The 20,506-nt window shown below is 43.0% G+C and overlaps 2 protein-coding genes across 12 annotated transcripts in view; both read left to right on the top strand.

The window, feature by feature from the left end:
* LOC148658793 (calcium-independent phospholipase A2-gamma-like) overlaps window positions 1-4,840 on the top strand; it is a 54,932-nt gene extending 50,092 nt beyond the window's left edge. For 7 of the 10 annotated variants that reach the window (XR_015940179.1, XR_015940180.1, XR_015940183.1 and 4 more), the window contains 2 exons: window positions 2,545-2,711; window positions 3,635-4,840. Coding sequence is in view for 1 of the 10 variants with exons in the window: in XM_088640424.1 (XP_088496550.1) it covers window positions 1,760-1,773; window positions 2,545-2,711; window positions 3,635-3,702 (249 nt within the window). In the remaining 9 variants the exon portion in view is untranslated. The other 3 variants (XM_088640424.1, XR_015940187.1, XR_015940186.1) reach the window with 3 other exon arrangements.
* A 2,760-nt stretch (window positions 4,841-7,600) lies between these two features.
* LOC148658792 (uncharacterized) lies at window positions 7,601-20,136 on the top strand. 2 transcript variants are annotated; one of them, XR_015940177.1, is made up of 8 exons: window positions 7,601-7,668; window positions 7,881-8,204; window positions 10,652-10,757; window positions 11,251-11,363; window positions 13,301-13,417; window positions 14,965-15,056; window positions 17,042-17,568; window positions 18,678-20,136. XR_015940177.1 is itself a non-coding variant. In XM_088640423.1 (7 exons), the coding sequence occupies exons 1-7, from the start codon at window positions 7,623-7,625 to the stop codon at window positions 17,096-17,098; spliced, it is 855 nt and encodes a 284-aa protein (XP_088496549.1). In that variant the 5' UTR covers window positions 7,601-7,622; the 3' UTR covers window positions 17,099-20,136. The 2 variants fall into 2 exon arrangements, 1 of the variants encoding a protein (XP_088496549.1); XM_088640423.1 differs by having other exon boundaries at window positions 17,042-20,136.
* Window positions 20,137-20,506: the final 370 nt, after the last annotated feature.

The following is a 20,506-nucleotide window of genomic DNA, read 5'->3' as shown; positions in this document are numbered from 1 at the left end:
TTGGTGTTTGTGTCCTTTAGAACCAAGGCCCTACTTGAATCGGAAGCTCGACCTGTTCACCAGTCACGGATGAAAAACCTGGGATTTTATGACTGGTTTCTGTTTCCGTGAGTCTTCTTCCTCCCAGCTATGGAAAACCTGGTATCAAGGTCTGTTGACCTTGCCCATCACTGTCTGAACAATTAGTTTATAAAAGATCACAATGCTCTGGCCTCTCTTAGACAACAATATAAACAGTGTATATACAAAGGACATATACACCCAGTGAACTTCATAGATGTATACAATATACAATGTACAAAAAACAATGTAGTACACTACAAAAGCATAAGATTCGAGTGGATTTGGTATACAAATGTGCTATAATAAGAAGGGCTGATTAGAGAGAAATCAAAAATGTTCTTAAGTTTTTAAGGCCATATCTTTAAAATGAATGAAAAGGAGTAAGTTGGTCATGGCTTATTTAAAGGTCTCTTTCCCTGTTCTGAAAAGAAAGGGTTGATGCAGATTTAGTTTTTAGTTTTGAGCACTGTAACGTTATCTCGCTGCCTTCTGAAGAGTTGGTGGCCTCCTCTCCGTTTCTCCGAGTCACAGAGAAACCCGGCACAAAGCCCAGGCAGTGAGGAAGCTTTTAAATTCAGCCACAAAGCAAGGCAGAAATGCAGTACAAACAGATGCTGTCACAAGCTAGAGGACAGAGCCTTTCTCTGAAACATGTACCAGGTTAAAAGTAAACAAAATCAATTTAAATTAAAAATGAGAAAAAACCTGGATGACTCATTAAAGGCTTGCTGGAAAAGAAGGAGTAGCGCAACTGAAAGATAATTATCTCAGCACAATAAATTGGAAAAAAGGAAGAGACTCATATAATTATATTATAATCTTGACACCTTGTCATTTTTTTCCTTTTGGATTTCCCCCTGCTGAGCAATTAAAACATATATAATCAAGGCTTCATTTGATTTGTCTAGGAAATTATTTATTTTATAAAAGCTTGACACTGGAAGCACAAAGCCAATGTTCTATTTCAAAGCAAAGTGCTGCCAGTACAGCACCGTTGTGAAAAGGAAATAATTTAATTCTGAGAACAGCTTTCTGTATTATAAACATCTTTTTTCTGTTTTGCTTTAGAATTGGCCATTTTCTTCCAAAATTCCAAATTGGGAATTTTCTAAATGTTAATCATTTGTTATCAACCTCATACCTGCGTGGAGAAATGAAGACAGGGTGCTCTTTTTCCAAATTGAACAGTCATGTCGACACCTGGTCTGCACACTGAGCCCCATAGTGCCCTCAGCTGAGTCAGCATCCATTGGAGGAGTGATGCAACAGTTCAACTCACAGGCAGCCGGCAAGTTGCAAGAGGGCATGTGTCTCTACCCGAGGAATCCCAATAACTTGTGACTACTGACGTACTGCAGTCCGTACTCTGAACATCAAAGTCCTGAGTGCTCCCTATAGCTGAGGTTTTTTAAGAAAACCTGTGGTCATGTGAAAGCCATATATTCATGAAATACTATGTGATTTCATACTGAAATCATATGCAACATTCTAGATTCAAGAACATTATTTATAATCAGCTTAAACCAAATGACCTTTCAAATCATTTGTGAAGATAATGCGAGTTTGACAGATCTTATAGCAGGACATGAATCTTTAATAGTGACTTTTATCCCGTAGGTGTCAGCTGTCGATATGGTGCTGAAGTGCAGTTCGAACTGCCAGTAGCCAGGCTACTTCCAATAGCTCAGGCTGGGGAATGATATCCATCAGGTGACAGCCCTGTTCTGTGCTGTTTGCTATTGTACAGTATCATTGTGTGGTGTGATTCTGGAACAAAAAAATCTGTCAGTATAACAAAGACCAGCATTTTTTCATATAAAATTAATGCACATACAGTATAATACAGAAAATTAAAATACCTCTGGTTTTTACATTACATTTGTTACAAATTCTTGTTGAGCCAAAATAAAAAAGATCCTTTAGAGTGTCTTCTTGTTCCCTATGCAAGCTGTGAGTCCAAGTGCTATTTTCAGGGCAGTGTGTGTGCTCATGTCTAGATGTGTTTAAAGGACAAATTGGGAGGTAAACAAGGAGAAAGTAGGATACTGTCAGAGTGCTTTTCCAAGCCTATATGCTTTTACCTGGGTTGGTGTACAGGAGGAAAAGGGGCTTTGAGAAATGCCCTGGGATTTTTAGTTTATGCCCCTTCACATAGTGGTGATGTAGCTACAGGGGCTACATCAGCTCAGACGGCCACCACACACCAACAAGGGAAATAATTAGCACTACATTAAAAATTTAACAACATTAACAATATGAAATAACAACACTTCAATGGATTTGAGGCCTGAAATAGCCAAATTCGCATTTATAGTAGCAATTAGCACATCTGGTGTTTATTACATTTTAGGTACTCGAGAGGGTGTGTCTGAGACCTGTATCCAAACGTGTGTTTTTGTTTCAGTGCAGTTTAAATGTGTCTCTCTATCTGTGAGTGCTCCCTCGATTGTGTGCTGGACAAACCTGCTCAATAACCCACAGGGCCCTGGGCAACCATGAGTGCCGCCTGCTGTGGCCCAGCTTGGCTTTCCAGTGTGTGCTGTCGCTAGGCACCAGTCACTACGACAACGGCAAGAGGAGCCCAGCAACGCCCACCAGCCTGCAAGCCAAAATCTGCAACCTCATCAGCAGCGCCACTGACACAGAAGGTTAGCACACCATCCCACTCCTTTATCTGACTTTAACCTGGGCCATTGCTGGCAAAATTCCCCCCAGCTCTGCTGGGAACTCTTGTGCTTGATGAATGTGACTCCTTTCTAGAGCTTTGATGCTTTTCCCAATGTAATCCCTGTGTAATTATTGGCATAGAAAGACTACAGCAAGTAATGAAAGAGAGATGGCATGCAGACAGTGAGCATTAAACCCTATTGTAAGTGATAGCAGAGTGCATAACATTTCATTGCTTTGCATTTTGTTCTTTTTTTCCTGACACCAGTGTGTTACACCAAAGCTTTTAAAATGCTGAATATCCTTTAAAACCCTTTTGCTGTGGATTGACATCGGGAGCTATCAGTTATTAATTACAGTTGTTATTGGAAGTCAATGATGAATTACTGCATTCCTATATTGAAACTGACTTGTATTAATTGTTTATCAAATATCTCAGTCTAAGGCTTTGAACAAACATGTTTTTAATGGACAAATGAACCCCAGCAAAATCTTGGCCCAAAAAAGAGCTGTTTTTTCATTCCAAATCGATCTACTGAAAGAAATGGCTTAGGAACCGGAAAAAAAGGACCGTTGTCCTATACTGTGATCAGCAAGACACTTCACAAAAGAGCTGCCAGAAACAGTTAATAGAAATGTCAGAGATCTTGACTTAACCTCCGGGGGCACGCTTTTATCTGCTTTAAAAAATACCAGAAAAAAATGATTTCCTCCTTATGCACAGCAGGGTCTGATTTCCGATCAGTGCTGATAAATGCAGGTGCTGCAGTCTTGCAGCCCTGAAGTGAATGTTTCAGTTAGACTCTGATTATTTTGTGCAGTGGAATGAATGATTCAACCATATTAGAGGGTCAAGTGGAAATCCTGGTGGAGACTGTCAATTCGTCTGTCTTTGTCTCCTCAGGGGTGTATGTCCTCCTGGATGACCTCCTTTTGACAGATGTGTGTTTGTTTGCACTGGACAAGATCTGAGCTGATGCCCAGTGCTATCTGGACAGAAACCGAGTCAAACTTGTGTGACTTTGTAGGGTGCTATGAGCTGAGCACATGGCCCTCTGCTGGGCAGGGGACTGGCTGGAGCAGAAAGCCCTCAGCTCCACCATCACCTGGACTGGAGCAAAAAGCCCTGGAGCTCCACCATCACCTGGACTTGAACAGAAAGTACTCAGCTTCACCTTCACCTGGGCTGGAGCAGAAAGCCCTGGAGCTCCACCATCCCCTGGACTGGAGCAATAAGCCCTTGAGCTCCACCATCGCCTGGACTGGAGCAGAAAGTCCTCAGCTTCACCTTCACCTGGACTGGAGCAGAAAGCCCTCCGCTCCACCATCACCTGGACTGGAGCAGAAAGTCCTCAGCTCCACCTTCACCTGGACTGGAGCAGAAGGCCCTCAGCTCCACCATCACCTGGACTGGAGCAGAAAGCCCTCAGCTCCACCTTCACCTGGACTGGAGCAGAAAGCCCTCAGCTCCACCTTCACCTGGACTGGAGCAGAAAGCCCTGGAGCTCCACCATCGCCTGGACTGGAGCAATAAGCCCTTGAGCTCCACCATCGCCTGGACTGGAGCAGAAAGTCCTCAGCTTCACCTTCACCTGGACTGGAGCAGAAAGCCCTGGAGCTCCACCATCACCTGTACTGGAGCAGAAAGCCTGGGATCTGACACTGACAGATCTACAACAACCACAACAAGGCTACAAAGGACAGAAAACATCTTTCTTTAGATTTACTGTCCAAAATATTAGGAGACCCAGAACGGATTGAGGGATGGCCCTCTCAGAACTCAAAGAATGGCTTGAAGGGGGCGTGGCGGGTGGTCCTCAAGGTTAGGAAATATTTGCATCCCAATTGCACCCCACCTTTGTGGCAGGAAAGTCCTTGGTAGAGATTGCGATGAAGTGCATGGCACTGCACTGCCCACTTTGCTAGCTTTGGTGGTGGTCAAAAGGAATGACATCGGGGCGTTGTCATGATTAAGAAAGGTGAAAGAAATTACCTGCCACTGGTTTCTTGAATTGATTTGGGGTTCCTGACAGTTTAGCCAATGTGTATGTGTCACAGAGACATTGATAAGGAATTAAAAGGCTGCCAAGGGAGCAGCAACTGCACAACATGTGCCTTCCTTTTTCTTAACCTTCTTTAACTCAGGTGGAACGACAGAGATGTGAACTGCAGATTGGAAATTTGTTTCAAACCAGAAACATTTGCTTACCTATTTTTTTTATGCCGATACTTTTATCCAAAGCAACTTACATTTACTACCATTTACAGAGCAGAGTGTTTAGCTGGAACAATTTGGGCACGGCGCCTTGCTCGGGGGTACAACAGCAGTGTCGCCCCACAGCCTTCCAGTAACAAGTGCAGAACCCTGACCACTGCCCCCACTGCTGCTTTAACACAAAGGAAGGTGGTGAAGAGAGAGGGAAAGGGATTTGATGATGATATTACATTTGTATAATATTCTTAACATGCCACACAATACCATGCTGAAATGGGCAATTTTAATAACGAGAAATTTCCCTTGCTGAACCCGGGAGGTTAGGCAGACATGTGAAAACATATTCCAATGGTGCCTTACACATTGTTGCTCTCTGTATGCTGTGTTCGGCAGTTAAATACGTAAGGTAGCACATGAGAAGATGCTGTCTGGGTCATCTTGCTTGTTCAGTGGATTGATTGGAGGATCTTATCAAGCAATTTTTCAAAGTATCCTGTGTTTTCATCTTTAACACTGCAGGATAATCAGGAACTTGGCTAGGTATGGGGTTTGACTACAACTATAGGACATCGCTATCTCTCTTTGTAAATCTGTACTTTCCCAACCTGCTAAATTCTTGACAATGTTGCTTTGCATATTTATTTCTGAGTTCCTTTGGATGCTGGGGCATTGCAGAATAGCTGTAGACAAATACTATGACGGTCACCTGCTGTCACACTGTCTGACGAACACGGTCAGGAACAGAGCGACAGCGACTGCTGTCCATGGCAGGAGATAGGAGTGAGTGAGCCCAGATCCTGGAGGAGAAGAAATGATGTTGTGCCACTGACAGCAGCTCAGCAGGGGAGGTGTCTGGAAATCCTAGTATGGAAGAGAAAATAAAGTTTTTCCTTTAGATTATCCATCATTTATTCTTATATTACATATTTTTATTGAGAACTTTAACACAACTGCAAAGCTTTTCTTTTTGTTGTTCTTGTTATTTTTTGTCATGACTTCAGTTAATTAAACTGCCTCGTCCAGTTTATGTTAAAATACATAAAGCGTTTCTGTTAATACAGCAATATGTAAAGAGTTCAGGCACACCTTAAGAAGGCTCCACGGCCGAAACGTTGTGTTCTCTTTCTTCTTTTTTTCAGCATGGAATAAACCTATTACTTGTTCCAATATGTAAAGAGTTCATTCTCACACACTGAATAAACAGTTTGATATAATATGGATTTTAAATCCATACCAGTTATTATAAGTTCACAAGAATGTAGAATCTTTCTTTTTATTCTGACTTGAAAGTTCCCATTAATATTTTAGCTGTAAAATAATTTATTGAAATGTTTCTGAGGAATGTGGTCTTGAAGTCTGCTGCAAATGAACAGTTCAAAGAATAAAAATGCTTTTAATTTGCCTTTAGATGTAACTTGGAGTTGCTTGTAGTTGTAGTTGAACCTCTTATTTGTACTCATTTGTATTTTATATGATTTAAATAAAAATAAAACGATCAACATATGATTGAATACATTGATGTCTCTTACAGACTGAAGCATGAAGGCCCTGCAAATTAATTGATTTTTAAACTGCTTGCTTCTCACTTTGCATTTGAATGACTAGAAATTTCGCTTTGAAGTTGATTTATATATTTAAGACATTTATAAAGCATCCAAATATTTTTTATATTGCAAATATACCTTGCAGGCTTTAAAAATGTATGCTCCAGCATTTTTTCATTGGGTGTACAGTATGAAGATGTGTTTTAAAGAAAGAAGTTTTGTATGTGGGGAAAGTACACCCTCTTGTGCCTTTAAGAAGAAATGCAGAAATTGACAAAGACAGAGACCTGGCTGGGTTGTTTTGGACTCTTTGGGTGATGATTCCACAGTTGTTTACTTATTTTAACTTAACCCTGATGATGCTTAACTGTGTATCATTCATTAAAGTCATTGATAGTGTGGTGTTTTGTGATCTGGGCTCACTGGAGGTCAGCCTGCTATACATTTTCTTTTGGTGAAGCAATGGCTCCTGTAATTTCTAGGAAAGCAAAACCCTGCTGTCCTATAGACAAGTGTCACAGCTCCAGATCACATGTCACGTTAGTGGAGTTATAGAAAAGAGGATGCCAGTGGCAGGGCTGCTTTTCAGAAGGTGCACAATTTTTCATCGACCCCCTCCCCATTGGGATGAAAGTGGTGGTACTGAAGCAGTGCCGATTAATTAAGAAAGCTCAGAGACAGAATGTTTCAGAAGATGATGTCAACCCCTGGAAGCCTAGACACTAGAATTGTCCCCTGGCAGGAAACCTGGCCTTTAGACAGAGGGGAGCTGCCGCTGTATACTGTACATGCTGAGCCCATGAGCGATTGTCACGATTAGCAACTGGCAACGAGGAATTAAAAAAAATAGGCAATATGCAATGAGGCTCACCTTTTTAAAATTGCTTTGCATTGTTTTTTTTTACATAAGCTGTCTAAAGCAAAAATGTTGGTAATACCAGAATTATCCATTTTTTTCTGTCTCTCTTGTTGCCCACCATCCCAGCTGCGAAGGATGGTGTGCAGCAATACTGCACAGTGCTTCCTGTGAGCCTCTCACCCCCCCCCCTGCTGTGGCAGGAAGCACGATGAGGGGGCGAGGACGTGCTTATGGTTTAATAAAGAAGGCTAATACGTCCTGGCTCTCACACAGCATGATGTGTCTGCCTGGGCTGCTGCTGATTGCGTGCCTTATCCCAGGTAAGTGTGGAGAGGTGGGTGTATGGAGACGAAAGAACAACACCCCCCCCTCCAGAAACACACAGCAACAGGCTTTGAGGTAGAGAATAATGGGTAGATCTGATCTGAATGTTTATTTTGAGAAGCTATTTTTTAACTCATGGTAAAGCGTTGAGTGAAGGCCTTTGATTTTCTGACTGTGACTGTGTCGTCTTCTGTGTTTGGCCCTACAGGCCGCCTGCTCCACAGGGTGGAGCTGCGCGCGGGGGAGTCAGTGTCCGTGCGCTGCCATTACAAGCCCCAGTGTCTGCGTGGGCCCAAGGTGTGGTGCCGGCAGATCTCTGACAGCGAGTGTGTGATAGTCGCACCGGCGGACAGCAAGACCGCAAGGCCTGACCAGCAAGACAAGGTCCAGATTTTAGACAACACCACCTATAACTTTGTCACCTTCACTTTGAGGAACCTGCAGCAGGGCGATTCCGGAGTGTACTTCTGCGGTGTCCACAGCAACAACAGGGTTCATGCTCTGGGGATGCTGGAGATTCAGGTGTCCAAAGGTCAGTGAGGGTGCCTCCCCTTTGAAAAACAAGGAATCAATTGCTAATAGTGCCTGTAAACAGCCAGAAAAGAAATAATGAAATGCATTGCATGAATGAGTGACATGGTGGTGCAGTGGCTAGCATTGCTGTGTCGCAGTGCTGGGGTTCTACGCTCAATTCCTGGGGTGGTTTGTATGTTCTCCCTGTATTTGTGTGGGTTTCTTCCAGTTTTCAGAGTCCAAAAACGTACGGGCAGGCTAATTAGCTTCGGGGAGAATTGGCCCTGGTGTTGCATCTGTGTCTGCCCTGCAATGGACTGGTTTCCCATATTTTTAGGCAGAACCCAGCTTTGTACCTGTTGTTTGACGGAACAGGGTCTGGCTCCCGTGTGACACTGAGCTGGAAGAGGCAGTCAGAAAATGGATGGATGGATGCATTCCAAACATATATGAACATTAATATTGAAGAACAGCTTAGTTCCATTCTGAAAAATAGAAAGGGTGTTGTTTTGAACTATATTTTGATCTATAGTATTCTGCAATGGCCGAGGGGACACACAACTCCAGCCACACGTGTCCTCTTTCTGTTCCAACTGGATTCTTGAACCAACGAGAGCCTGTTCTGTGCTTAAGGACATAAAAACGGTTAAGAAAAATGGAACAGGCCACTGAGCTTGTCTTTTTTTTCAATCACTAGCTTAGAGATACTCACTCCTATCCTTCAGGTTTTATACGTACCTATTATGCTGAATGAGTCAAGACTTAAAGACAGCGGCTTAAAACGATTATTTGATTCAGATCAATTCATTAAGAATCCAGGGAGGAATGAAAGCTAGAGACACTGCCGCCCTCCAGTTATTGTGTCTGATGGTAAATCTATTTCTTTATCCAGTCTTTGATTGGCCTGCTCATCTGTACAGCAGATTCCACCTACAGTACATGGCCTCCTGACCATTTGTTACAACGCAGACTTAGGTTGCGGGATTGAGATTAGCAGGATGCAAATAGCTACACAGGATGCAAATAGCTACACTGCAGTGCAGACGTCTTCAACATCTTAGATGTGATCAGGAGTTTGTGGCCGTTTCGAGAATACATGTGTGTTTTCAATGCGAGCATTGATACTTTACTCAGACCTCCACTGCTGTTTTCTCCTGTTGTAACATCTTTGACTGTTATTATTGGAACTTAGTTTTAGTGTGAAGAAAGCGATCTTATAATTTAGTGAATCTTTAATTCTGATTGATCAGTATCTTCAAAAACCCGATTATAATTACTCAAGGTAAATAAAACAACCGCTGCAAATATCAAGTGTTGAAGCAGAAAATCCGTCACATTTACCCAATAGACCTTATTTACTCATTTTCAGGAGCCCCTCATCATTATCATTATTTTTTCTCTATGCATAGCATACCCATAAAGCTAAAATACTGCTTGATCTACGCCAACTACACATCAGGCTTAACTTCTGAAACACAAAAAGATTAAAACTTCACCTGAGAATCACCGTAAAATAGTATTTCTGCACTGAGAAAGAAAAGCATGGAGTGAAGAGTGGAACGATCTAAAATAGCTAACTCTGGTGCCAGTAATGTATATTACAGAGTTCCATGATATACTGTTTTCTGAAGTACAAAGTGCTCAAATAAGCCTATATATTTCTTTAAAAGAACAAAAAATGGAAAATATGTCGTCTGCTTTGTTTGCATGCTTTTTTTCCATGGTTTAGTTGCATGCGTTTTTAATTGTACTGTATGCTTTTTTCTGTGGTTGTTATCCTTCTGAGATTCTAGAAGCCATGGAGACTTAGCTGTATAAATGACTGCAAAGACCACTCAGAGCTCGCTTCAACAGGAAACGAAATTAAAGAGACGGAAATTGTATGAGAGAACATTCATGGCTGTGGACTGAGGAGTGTAATCCATAGTAAGGAGATCAAGACGAGGACCATGAAGCCATTAGTATAATACTATAGTAGTTTTTAGGTAAACAGCTGTCCTGGCAAATTCCAGAATCCGAACTCTTTTATGGATCTCCTTTTTTTATTCTCAGTATTTAACTGTTGTGCAAGATGTGTTTCCTCTTGCATACTGTGTGATCACACAACACAGTGGGCAAAATAACAGTCCTGTTTCAGTCTTTCAGATGCTGTGCTTTTAAAAACCCTGTCTTGTTCCTTGTCATGTCTTGAGTTAGGAAATGAGAAATTAGTAAATCTGTTGAGAGTGGATTTAGTGTTCCCAAGCTTTTGATTTAATGATCATTGCTAATTCTATTTTCTTTTATCTTTTCCCTTGGGTTCAGAGGAAAGAAATACAGTGACTGTGAAGCCAAAAATGAAAACAGCCAACCTTCTCATTTGCTTTTAATTTTAGAGTCCCGTCTTGACTCACAAAAATGAATCAAACAACGACCCCACAAACCCCAGTGGATGAGACTCCCTAATGCAACTCTTTGTTCTGGCAGAGCTGGTGACAGGGCATCTGGACTCAACACCCAGGACAACTACAGCTGGGACGTCCCCAGTCAGCTCCCTGTCTGTCAGGCTCACCGCCTTGCCAGAGGTGCCCGGGTAAGGGACCACACTGCACTCTCTTACTGTTAACAACACAGAATAGAAGACAGGTTTCACATGAGTGGAGCACGTTTTGCTCATCTGGGTGCTGGTATTATATTTGTTAGATGTTCTTGTATACCCTTTTGCTAAGGGACCTGGGGAATCTGCTACATACATATGGTAGGCTCTGAAAAATGCTGTTATAAAAATAAATCATCATTTTTTAAAAAAGGTCAAAAGAGTTTTTTTTTAATACTTAGGAAAGAGAAGGATTCAGTTGGAAATAGATATTTTGTTTGAAATTGTGTTAAGGAAGTGCAAATTAAACCCTCAGAGTCTTTTTTGTAAGGCTCGTGGAGAGGAAGAAACATCAGGGGAAGCCAAATAATTCAGAAACAGAGGGCTTGCTTTCTATCTGGGTGTCAACGAAGTACATTCAGTCCTGATGCCTGGGTCTGCTGTCAAACATGTCTTCCTCTTTCTTCCCCTGTCTTTCCCTGGCCCTCAGTGTGGAGGCACTGGAGAGCGACCCGATGTCTTTCTTCCTGGTGATCCTGTTCATCATCGTCATGATGACTGCCGTGGGGATCTTCATTCGAGTCATAGTGCGATTCAGGAGAGGTAGGGGTTAAGTCTCTTACCTCAGTTTATCTGAAAATACCACGTCTACGTAAGCTGCTAAATTCATTTCACTCTGCTTTGTGCTACTTGCTTAATCTCTGAACGTCTGCACAGGTTTTATCTTTTTCTCGGCTCCACAGGTAGTTTGCAAAGGCTAGAAATAACACACAGGATTCGTAAAACAAGAATCACAGCGAAGACCCCCGTTGCTTTCAGCCTCTTTTATTTTTTATATGTAGTGCTTGCAGGTCTGTTTCAAGTCATTTTACTTTATTTTTATAGAAAAAGGTTGCAATAAGAATGTTTACTTTTCTCTGCCCTGCAGATGAAGTACAGTATTCATGAATAGATTAGGGTTGTACTGTAAGTGAGATATGAGTTTGTGATGAACGATGATTAAATTCAAGATAGGGATGGCAGCTGAAGTCTGGAGACGTCACAGTTGCTTCCTCACGTTTCAAAACGGAACGGTTGTCAGCTGCTTTACCACCCAGGTGCCTGGTTTCCTCTCATCTTCAAAGCTAGACAACACTAAACCTTGCCTGTTTACTAGCATGGGGGCACTCCAAGGACAGCCACACTGCTGCTGTTTTCTGGCCACTAGGTGGAGCTCTGCCCCATGGGCCAGAAATTCCACTGAGTGTGCAGCAGGATGTACTTTTCATTTTGCAAGTCCCTGACTGCACATGGATTCTTGATCCTATGGGACTGAGCTAAACAGCAGGAGTGCTAATCACGGCATCCAGACTAAATTCTTGTTCAGTTTTTCTTGATCACCCCTAAATGGCCTGATACCTTGATACCTAACCTGCCAAGCAGTATCACCTCCACCTGCTCTGCTGTGCACTGAGCTGGTGAAGCAGTACAGCCACCACTTGCCACCCCAGGGAGGTGCTGCAATCAGCCACACCAGTGAAGGATTTATTAAGAAATTGTAATCTGTGCAGTGATGCAGTAAAGCACGGTGGTTGCTGATGTCATAAAGACATGAAATCCATGCATATATCAGTATAACCCTCCTGTTGCAAGGACAGCAGGTGGGACACTATACTGTAGCTCCAGCAAGGTTTATTCCACAGCAAGAATTAATCTTGCACTGTTCTGATAGAGTTGGAACAGGATATAAAAGCCAAGAACACGTCCAGTCTGTAACAGACTGTGTCAGGCTGTGTCACTCTGGGCTCTCATTCTGTGGCATTTTGTGGGTGATGTGCCCATACGTCTGTCTACAAAAGTCATGAAGTACTGTAGCTAATACCAGTACAACATCAGTTGCAATGAAATCCAGATTCATATCTGTGAACTGCATTGTGTTGAGTAATGTTAAATATATTTCGGTCATTTTGCTTTTTTGCTTAGTTTCCCCCATGGAAGTATAAACAGCTGTGTATTCAGCACTCTTATTCCTTCAGCAGCAGTTTGCTTGAAATGTTTTGTTAAATTTCCCTTGTCTTCATTTATTAACCAGGGATGAGCACACAGCTCAAGACCCTCATACCATCGTCATCAGTTCGGCTCGTATGAAGTGTTAATCCTGAAAAACCTCAAACGGTGCAGTCTTTAAGCACACAGATAAGGCTGATCAGATCTTATCAGATACAGTATCTAGCAGCTGTTAAGAACAACTTCTAAAGCTTTGCAAGAAACAGGAGGTGTTTTTCTGCTGATTTTAAAAGGCTGTTTCTCAGTTCCAGTTAGTACGCCCCCAGGGAAATGCACTGCGCTCCAAGTACGTCTGACTGTTTTCTGCTGTGATTAGGGAAATGGGTACTTTTCTTCACTCTGTGCTCAACCATATAAAGGCAACTCAGATCAAGACACAGACATAGACCCAGATCAAGTACAACCTTATGCATGCAGTCATCTTGTTAACTAGCTTGCACGATGATTTGGAGGGGAACTCCGTTTAACAGCACGATCTCGTCTTCGTTCACAAGATCACATCAAGGAGAGATCTAAGCTACCTTTGGTGATGGCAAGACTGACTCGGCGGCGGGTTCAGCAGAACGTGTACGGCGCGCCCCCTCGCAGGACCCCTGCCGCCGTGCGCAGTGGTGAGTTCTGGGAGTTTTTCAGCCGGCTCTGCAAGAAGCCAGACTCGTATTTCAAGTCTCCTGCCTTAATCAGGTCTTGATGCAGCACATTATGTCACGGTCGTCATCCCTCTTCTAGAGGGTGCTCCTACCTTTTTCGTTGTGTTCCCACCTTAATTTGTCCCAGCTGTTTCCTATCCCCATTTCTCTATTGAAGCCCTGCGCCTCTGTAGTTCTGGGCTCAGCTTTGAAAGCCTGGAAGTTCCGAAGCCTGCCTACCACCAGGCACAGGAGTGGCCCGAGGGCATAGGCTTCACCACGGTGTCCTGACCTCTGAGTTCGGAGCGCCTTGCCTTGTTGTGATTTTAATCTTCCATGTGCCTGGTTCCACGTTCCCGTTCCCTGTGTTAATTGTCTTTGTCATGGATGGACCACCTGGCTTTTGGTTTACGGACCGCGCCCCGATTCCTTGGACTCGTTAGCCTACTCCATGCCCCCCAAGCACCATCCCCTGTCTGTCATCCCAACCTTACCTCGCTGTGCCTGCCCTGATGTCCTTCTCCAGACTCTTCCGGATTATACCGTCACGCACAGGGAAAGACAGGGAAAACAACAAACTTCACGGGAGTCAAACACAGTGTCTGCATTTGAAACTAGGGAGGACTAATCTTACATCGGACAAAGAAGGGATGGGTTCAATAGCTGGCTAAGGAGAAAGAATCCCACAATATTGGTCCAGAATAATGGACTGATAGGTCAATAGTGCACAATCTTATGTACAATAAATTTGGGCATCTTTCTCTCTTTTTTCAGCCCAGGTCAGTCTGTGAGCAAGGGGACTAATGACATACTGGAATAATAGGAGGCTAACATGGACAAATCTTATGAGGATTAAAAATGTATAACAGTGTAAAATAGGTCACATTTTGTAGTGAGTTTTTAACACTTATTTCCTTTGTTAAGAATATGTACAGTATGTCTTTCCATCCATTTTCTAAATGCTTTATCCAGTACAGGGTTGTGGGGAATCAGAGCACCAGATGCAACACGGGATACACATTGAACAGGACACCAGTACATCACCATGCTGACAAACACACACACTCACACCAGGGCCAGTTTTCCCAAAAGCCAATTAACCTAACAGTACTGTATGTCTTTGGACTGTGGGAGGAAACCGGACAGCTGGAGACAACTCACAAACACGGGGAGACCATACAAACTCCACGCAGTTAGCACCCCGGAGCCCCAGCGCTGACAGGCAGCACTGAACCACTGCCCCGTTCACGTGTTTGTTCATACTTGTATGATGTTTTAATGGTACAATCTATCAGATGCGAAATGTGTTTCATCTTGTCCGGGGACTTGAGGCGGCGCAGCTGTGAGAGGAACAGTGTAAAAATGACAGGTCTCCTCTCTTCAGAACAACAGCGCCGTGCTGAACAAGACCATGACGAATCGGCTGCTCCGCGTCCTTGAGAAGATGGTGACCCAACCTCAGTAACGGGGAATCTAACACACTGATTTGTTTAGGTGTAGGTTTCACATTTCTTTCGGTCGTGTTTCAGCTCCCCCAAGATCTAGGCCGCCGGACGCCGGACGCAGGACAGACCAGGGATCCCATCACGGCGTTCCGGAAACCCCTCGACACATCACCACGGTGAGGTGCCCTCCGCAGTACAATTCCCATCCGCTCCCCCACCTAGCAATTTTTTTCCAAGTGGGCGAAAGCACTCTGGCAATCAAAAAGCCACCATCAAGTGCGAGGTGTGTTATTGTAGACTGCCCAAAAGCTTTGCTTTAATCGGTTCCCTAGTCCTTAAGACATTTTAATTTTCTGGTAGCGACATAGAGTTATTTTTAAACATCTATACAAAGCGTTTTATACCCGTAAGATAACACAAAATGAGTTTCACGGGTTTCTATAGTGAACTGACTTTTAAGGGGCAGTTGGACGTCTTGGTTCAGAGAATTTGATTTTCTAACTACAATTACTGCTTTGGACCACAAGAGGGCGCACGCTGACTGTTGGACTGCCCGAGAGAGACTGCTACGTAGGCTGGCTCTGCAGAGACGTTTGACCTCTGCAACGACTTTGCTTGTCTCTAAACACCTAGCATGTACTGTAGAGTGGTCAGGTAACCTATGGCCAGTGCCCCGTGTCTGGACATGATGCCAAGGATGCATACAGTACGTTAGCAAAACTGTTGTCCGTATCTTCACTAAAGCAAAATAATATATTGATATATCATTATATGAATTGGGTTCAAAATAGCGTTACGTTAATCATTAGATTTAATTTTTCGGCTGCTCCCTAGTCGACTACTCGACTACTCCTTTTCCAAACTTTGGAAAGTCGTACGCTATCACATTTATGTATTGTAAACATTATGAATTGCAATACGGTTTTGTAACAAAACAGTAATCAAGTTCAAGTCAGCCTTGAACCCGAAGAAAGCTCCACAGCCGAAACATTCTGTTTTCTTTCTTCTCTTTTCGGCATGGGATAAACCTATTATTTGTTTCTTTGCAGCCTACGCATGTTGACGCAGCTGCCCACCTGAACTAAACAGTAATCATTATCACAACGTATATACTCAATATACATGATACACAACTTGCCCGTCACTTCCCAATATTTAACGAATGCAAATAACTCTTTACTGGCCGTGATTTTAATATCCGCTTAAGACGTAGCCCCATAAAACTTGTCTGAAACTATATACGCACCTCAGTCACCTACAGTATAGCTACAGATGAACATGTACTGTACCTACACGACGGAATATCACTGCGGTGCGGTGGCTCTGTGCCTAAGGATCTGCGCCTGTGGCTGGAAGGTTGCCGGTTTGTATTCCGCAGCCGGCAGAGGAGTCTGAGCAAGGCCCTTAGCCCCAACTGCTCCAGGGGCGCCATATAAATGGCTGACCCTGTGCTCTGACCCCAAGCTTCTCTCCCTATCAATGTGTCTCATGGAGAGCAAGCTGGGGTAAGCGAAAAGACAAATTCCTAATAAAAGAAATTGTATATGGCCAATAAAGTGATCTTATCTTATAGTGCAAGACGGGAGATCTCAGCTTGACTGTGTACGACTTGTCTCTGGCGCCACAGCACTTGATGGGAGAGTCCTCTCCGACAGCAGCCCAGTACGTGTGCTTCTAAAGGAAGGACCAATTGAGCAATTAAGGGGCGTAAAAAAAGTAGAAAAGTTCCGACTTTGAAAACTTGAACTATTTTAGTTTAGTTTGATGAATTTGACAGTGGGACTCCGTATTGCTGTAAGCACGATGTCAGTACTAGACTACACCTTGGCAGGTGGAGTGAACCTATATGAACAACCTGTCTTTTTTTTTAAGATCAGATCACTTTATTAGCCATATACAATTTCTTGCCTTAGGAATTTGTCTTTTCTGCATACCCCAACTTGCTCTCCATAAGACACACAGACAGAGAGAAGCTTGGGGTCAGAGCACAGGGTCAGCCATTTATATGGCGCCCCTGGAGCAACTGGGGTTAAGGGCCTTGCTCAGGGGCCCAACAGAGTAGGATTCCTCTGCCAGCCATAGAATTTGAACCGGCAACCTTCTAGCTACAAGCGCAGATCCTTAGCCACAGAACAACCTGTCATAACTGTTATGGTTGCAGGAGGCCCAGCGGTCACCTGTGCGTCCGCCCAACCACGGGCCCAGCGTGAGGCTGTGAAGAGGCACCCACACACGGAGGGAGGGAGACAGAAGACCCACGACCGGCGCTATCCGAAGAGAAAAGGCAACCTAACGGCTTTACTAGTTATTACACTGCAAATTGTGCTTTCCGAATATTTACCCTTTTCCACACGGCCCTGCTCTTAAAGTGAAAGGGATCGTTATTTTCTTCACACTGGCTGATTATTTTTTGTTTTTGTTTTTTTCCGGGGGAGGTGGAGGGTGGGTCTTTGTGAAAGTGTAAAGTTGTGATTTCTCCTCTCTAAAATGTTCCTTCTAATCTCCAGAATCACTGAAGGAAAGTGTGCATTGAACAGCTCCAAAAGTTGCAGGGGCACATGAAAGAGTCCAAATAAGAGGAGGCCATGTACTGCAGGTCATTTGGTTGCTAATGGCCTTCCGGTTGTTTCTTGAAAGAAGCCAGGGAATCGGCTGGGCAGCTTGTTCCACACTTCCACCACTCTTTGGGTAAAGAAGTGCCTTTTTTTTCCAGTTCTAAATGGACTGTCTCTACTTTACTGTTCTGTCCTCTGGTTTGTGTCCATCGGGATGACATTTGCCTCTGCCTTGAGGGATGGTGAAGACATGTTTGAGGTTCCTATTAAAAACAAGAAATTGAGGGCAGGATCTCTCCCTTAGGGGAGGTGCAGGAGAAAGTATTGCATGGGAAGGCTGAGGCCTGAGAGGAATATTGCATTTCAGAGGCGTGTTGGGATCACACTACAGTCAGGTAGAGCACTGTTCTAGAGAGTATCTAACCGCTGGGCAGGGATCTAGGTCTGGCAGTACTGCACTAGAATGCTGTTAGGAGAATTACTTTAGTTATGACTATTACATAATTAATTAACCTAATGAAAAGGTTGTTATTGCTTATTTTATGTAACATGTTTTTCGATGCCAATGCTGTGGAGGTTTATAAGCTCAAAAAATTGTAACAAATTAGCATAACTACTGTGTGTGCAAGTTGAAACTGGGATAAAGACGTCAACTGGTGGTACTGGATTTGGTATCTGATTAAATCAGGTAGGTTTCAGTTATTCTAGTCAGTCATAATCTCTCAGTTTACAGTTACAGTGATCAGAATTGTAAGAGGAAATTGCAACAGCAACAACTATGTTTTATTCAATGGGAAATTACAGATGCAATTACACAACAGCAATTAAGGTAATGTTTGCAGCTGAACAGAAAAGAATAAGTGACTACACAGATTAATGTCTTCATCATATTAGTTTCTGAAAATGCAATTAAGGGACACAGAGGTATAATCAAGCTCTAATTGATCTACTGTATGTATGGAATACACCACTATTCTGTTTAATCATCGTTTTAAAAAATTCACACTTTAGTATTAAACGTTGGTATGGTATGTTGATAGAGATAAAAAATGTAGGAGTCAGAACTGAAAACAGAGCTAGGATAGAAGGAAATGGAAAAAGCAGATACAATTTGCGTAAAGAAAGGATTTATTTGGAAAATGGGGGGCTATGGTGGTGTAATGGTTAGCAGTGTGGCCTTGCAGCACCGTGGCCCTGGGCTCAGTTCCACACATGGAGTGCTGTCTGCTTCATCCAATTCAGGGTCTCGGCAAGCAATGGGAACAAGGATCCTGGACAGGATGCCAGTCCATAGCGGGACATACACACTCGCACCAGGGCCAGTTTTCCCAGAAGCCTGCAACCTACTGTACCAGCATGTCTTTGGACTATGGGCGGAAACTCACACAAACTCGGGGAGAACAAACTAACTCCGCACAGATAACACCTCAGGTCTAGAATTGAACCCAGGTTCCCAGCGCTGCAAGGCAGGAATGCGAACCACTGAGCCACTGAGCCACTGTGCTGCCCCTCTCAAAATGAGCTAATGCCATTTGTACTACTGTAGATCCACTCGATATCCTGAACACATGTCCCCATATGATACACACACAAGCGTTGATCAAACGTATTGATTCAGTTCTCTAAACACACCATTTTTTTCACCTGGATATTTGGAAGTTCACAGCTTTTCAGTAATTGATCCTTCTTTAAAAGTCAAGAGTGAATAAAGGTGGAATGTTACGTTTCAGAAGCTGGCAGGCTTATGATGCTAATGAGGCCTTACTAGACATTTTATTGTTCAGCCACATAATCAATGCAAACATGTTCTGGTCCCTCTGTATCAGGGAAATCCCAAGGTTTTCTGGTTCTGTGTAGCGCTCCCCTCTTCCTGTGATGCCCTCCTGACCTTGCTATGTGGGATTCAACTGCCTGCTGCCGCGTGGTAGTGGAGAGTGCGACCTCAGCACAGACAGCCTGCAGCAGGGTGATCTAATACTGGTTATACTTGGAGATCAGCTCTGGTCTGCAGGGAGCCCAGGGTTGGCAGTACCACCTGGGGCTCCTGCATTTCTTATTAAACTGGAAACACGCCGGAAGCCAATTTCTTTCGTTTTTCAAGTCATACAAAATACATTAGCAGGGAACTAAAATAGCATTTGTAATATTTCCTCTTGTGCCTTTTGTGTAGTAAGTGTTATGATACAGAGGAATTCTTGAATTGCATGTTCTCTGCCTTTTCGAGTCTACGACCCTGCTTTTTCATGTGAGTGGAAAGCTGACAAGCTGCCGATCTTATTGAGATACTGTGAAACAGGCAGGCAGTGTGAATACTGGTTAATGGGAAATTGAACCTGTGGTGTACCTCACAAGTACACTGTGCCTGTTTGGATTGCATTTGTTCTGTGTGTCCTGTGGAAATTTAGAATTAATACAAATCTTATTTTTTTTTAATGCTATACGTTTTAGAGACATTTACGGTTTACTGTTTGTTTTCCTATCAGTTCTAGTTCTAGAATGATATAGATTTTGACAACGATGTGTAGTTTGTTGCTTTGTACTTTTGGTAAAAGCTGTATGGTCAAAAACCTCTCCTAATCATCTGTTATTCCTAGTATCCCTAGTCTTTTTATTGACATGCTCTTGGTATTCAGTAGTTTTTTATTTACAATGCTGTTTGTCATTCTAACTGTTTAAATTCACAATAAAGCAATGCATTTTTTTCTTCGTCTACCTTTGGATTATTCTTAGAATGAAAAATTGAATCGAGTGTCACACATCTCTTACAGCAGGGTCCCCTTGAAGATGGAAAGTCTTTTGAAATGATTTGGGAATCTGTTATTTAAAATCTAACCATGCAGTCATGTACAGTAAGCACTGAATTAGAGATAAGCATGTGTGCACAGATTTAAGTACTGTATTGCATGCTGTTTTCTGTGTGACCCACAGTAATTACCACACTGATCTTAGACTGATATTTAGTCAATAGACAAATCTATCGATCATCTGGGCTATGATCAAACATGATGTTGACCTGTCTGTGGAATTGAGCTATTGAAAATCTTTAAATTTCATCCCGAGCACAATCACTT

The sequence above is a fragment of the Lepisosteus platostomus genome, chromosome 7 (assembly GCF_059453375.1).
Source record: "Lepisosteus platostomus isolate fLepPlt1 chromosome 7, fLepPlt1.hap1, whole genome shotgun sequence".
In the NCBI taxonomy this organism is placed as follows: domain Eukaryota; kingdom Metazoa; phylum Chordata; class Actinopteri; order Semionotiformes; family Lepisosteidae; genus Lepisosteus; species Lepisosteus platostomus.
The sequence above is the reverse complement of the archived record's forward strand: the minus strand, read 5'-3'. Positions and strand labels throughout refer to the sequence as shown.

Excerpts from the sequence above, each read along its gene's own strand:
- LOC148658792 (XM_088640423.1), top strand. The coding sequence starts at position 7,623 with ATGATGTGTCTGCCTGGGCTGCTGCTGATTGCGTGCCTTATCCCAG. Across the intron at positions 10,758-11,250 it reads GCCTTGCCAGAGGTGCCCGG|TGTGGAGGCACTGGAGAGCG; the intron begins GTAAGGGACCAC and ends CCTGGCCCTCAG. Across the intron at positions 13,418-14,964 it reads CCCTGCCGCCGTGCGCAGTG|CTCCCCCAAGATCTAGGCCG; the intron begins GTGAGTTCTGGG and ends GTCGTGTTTCAG.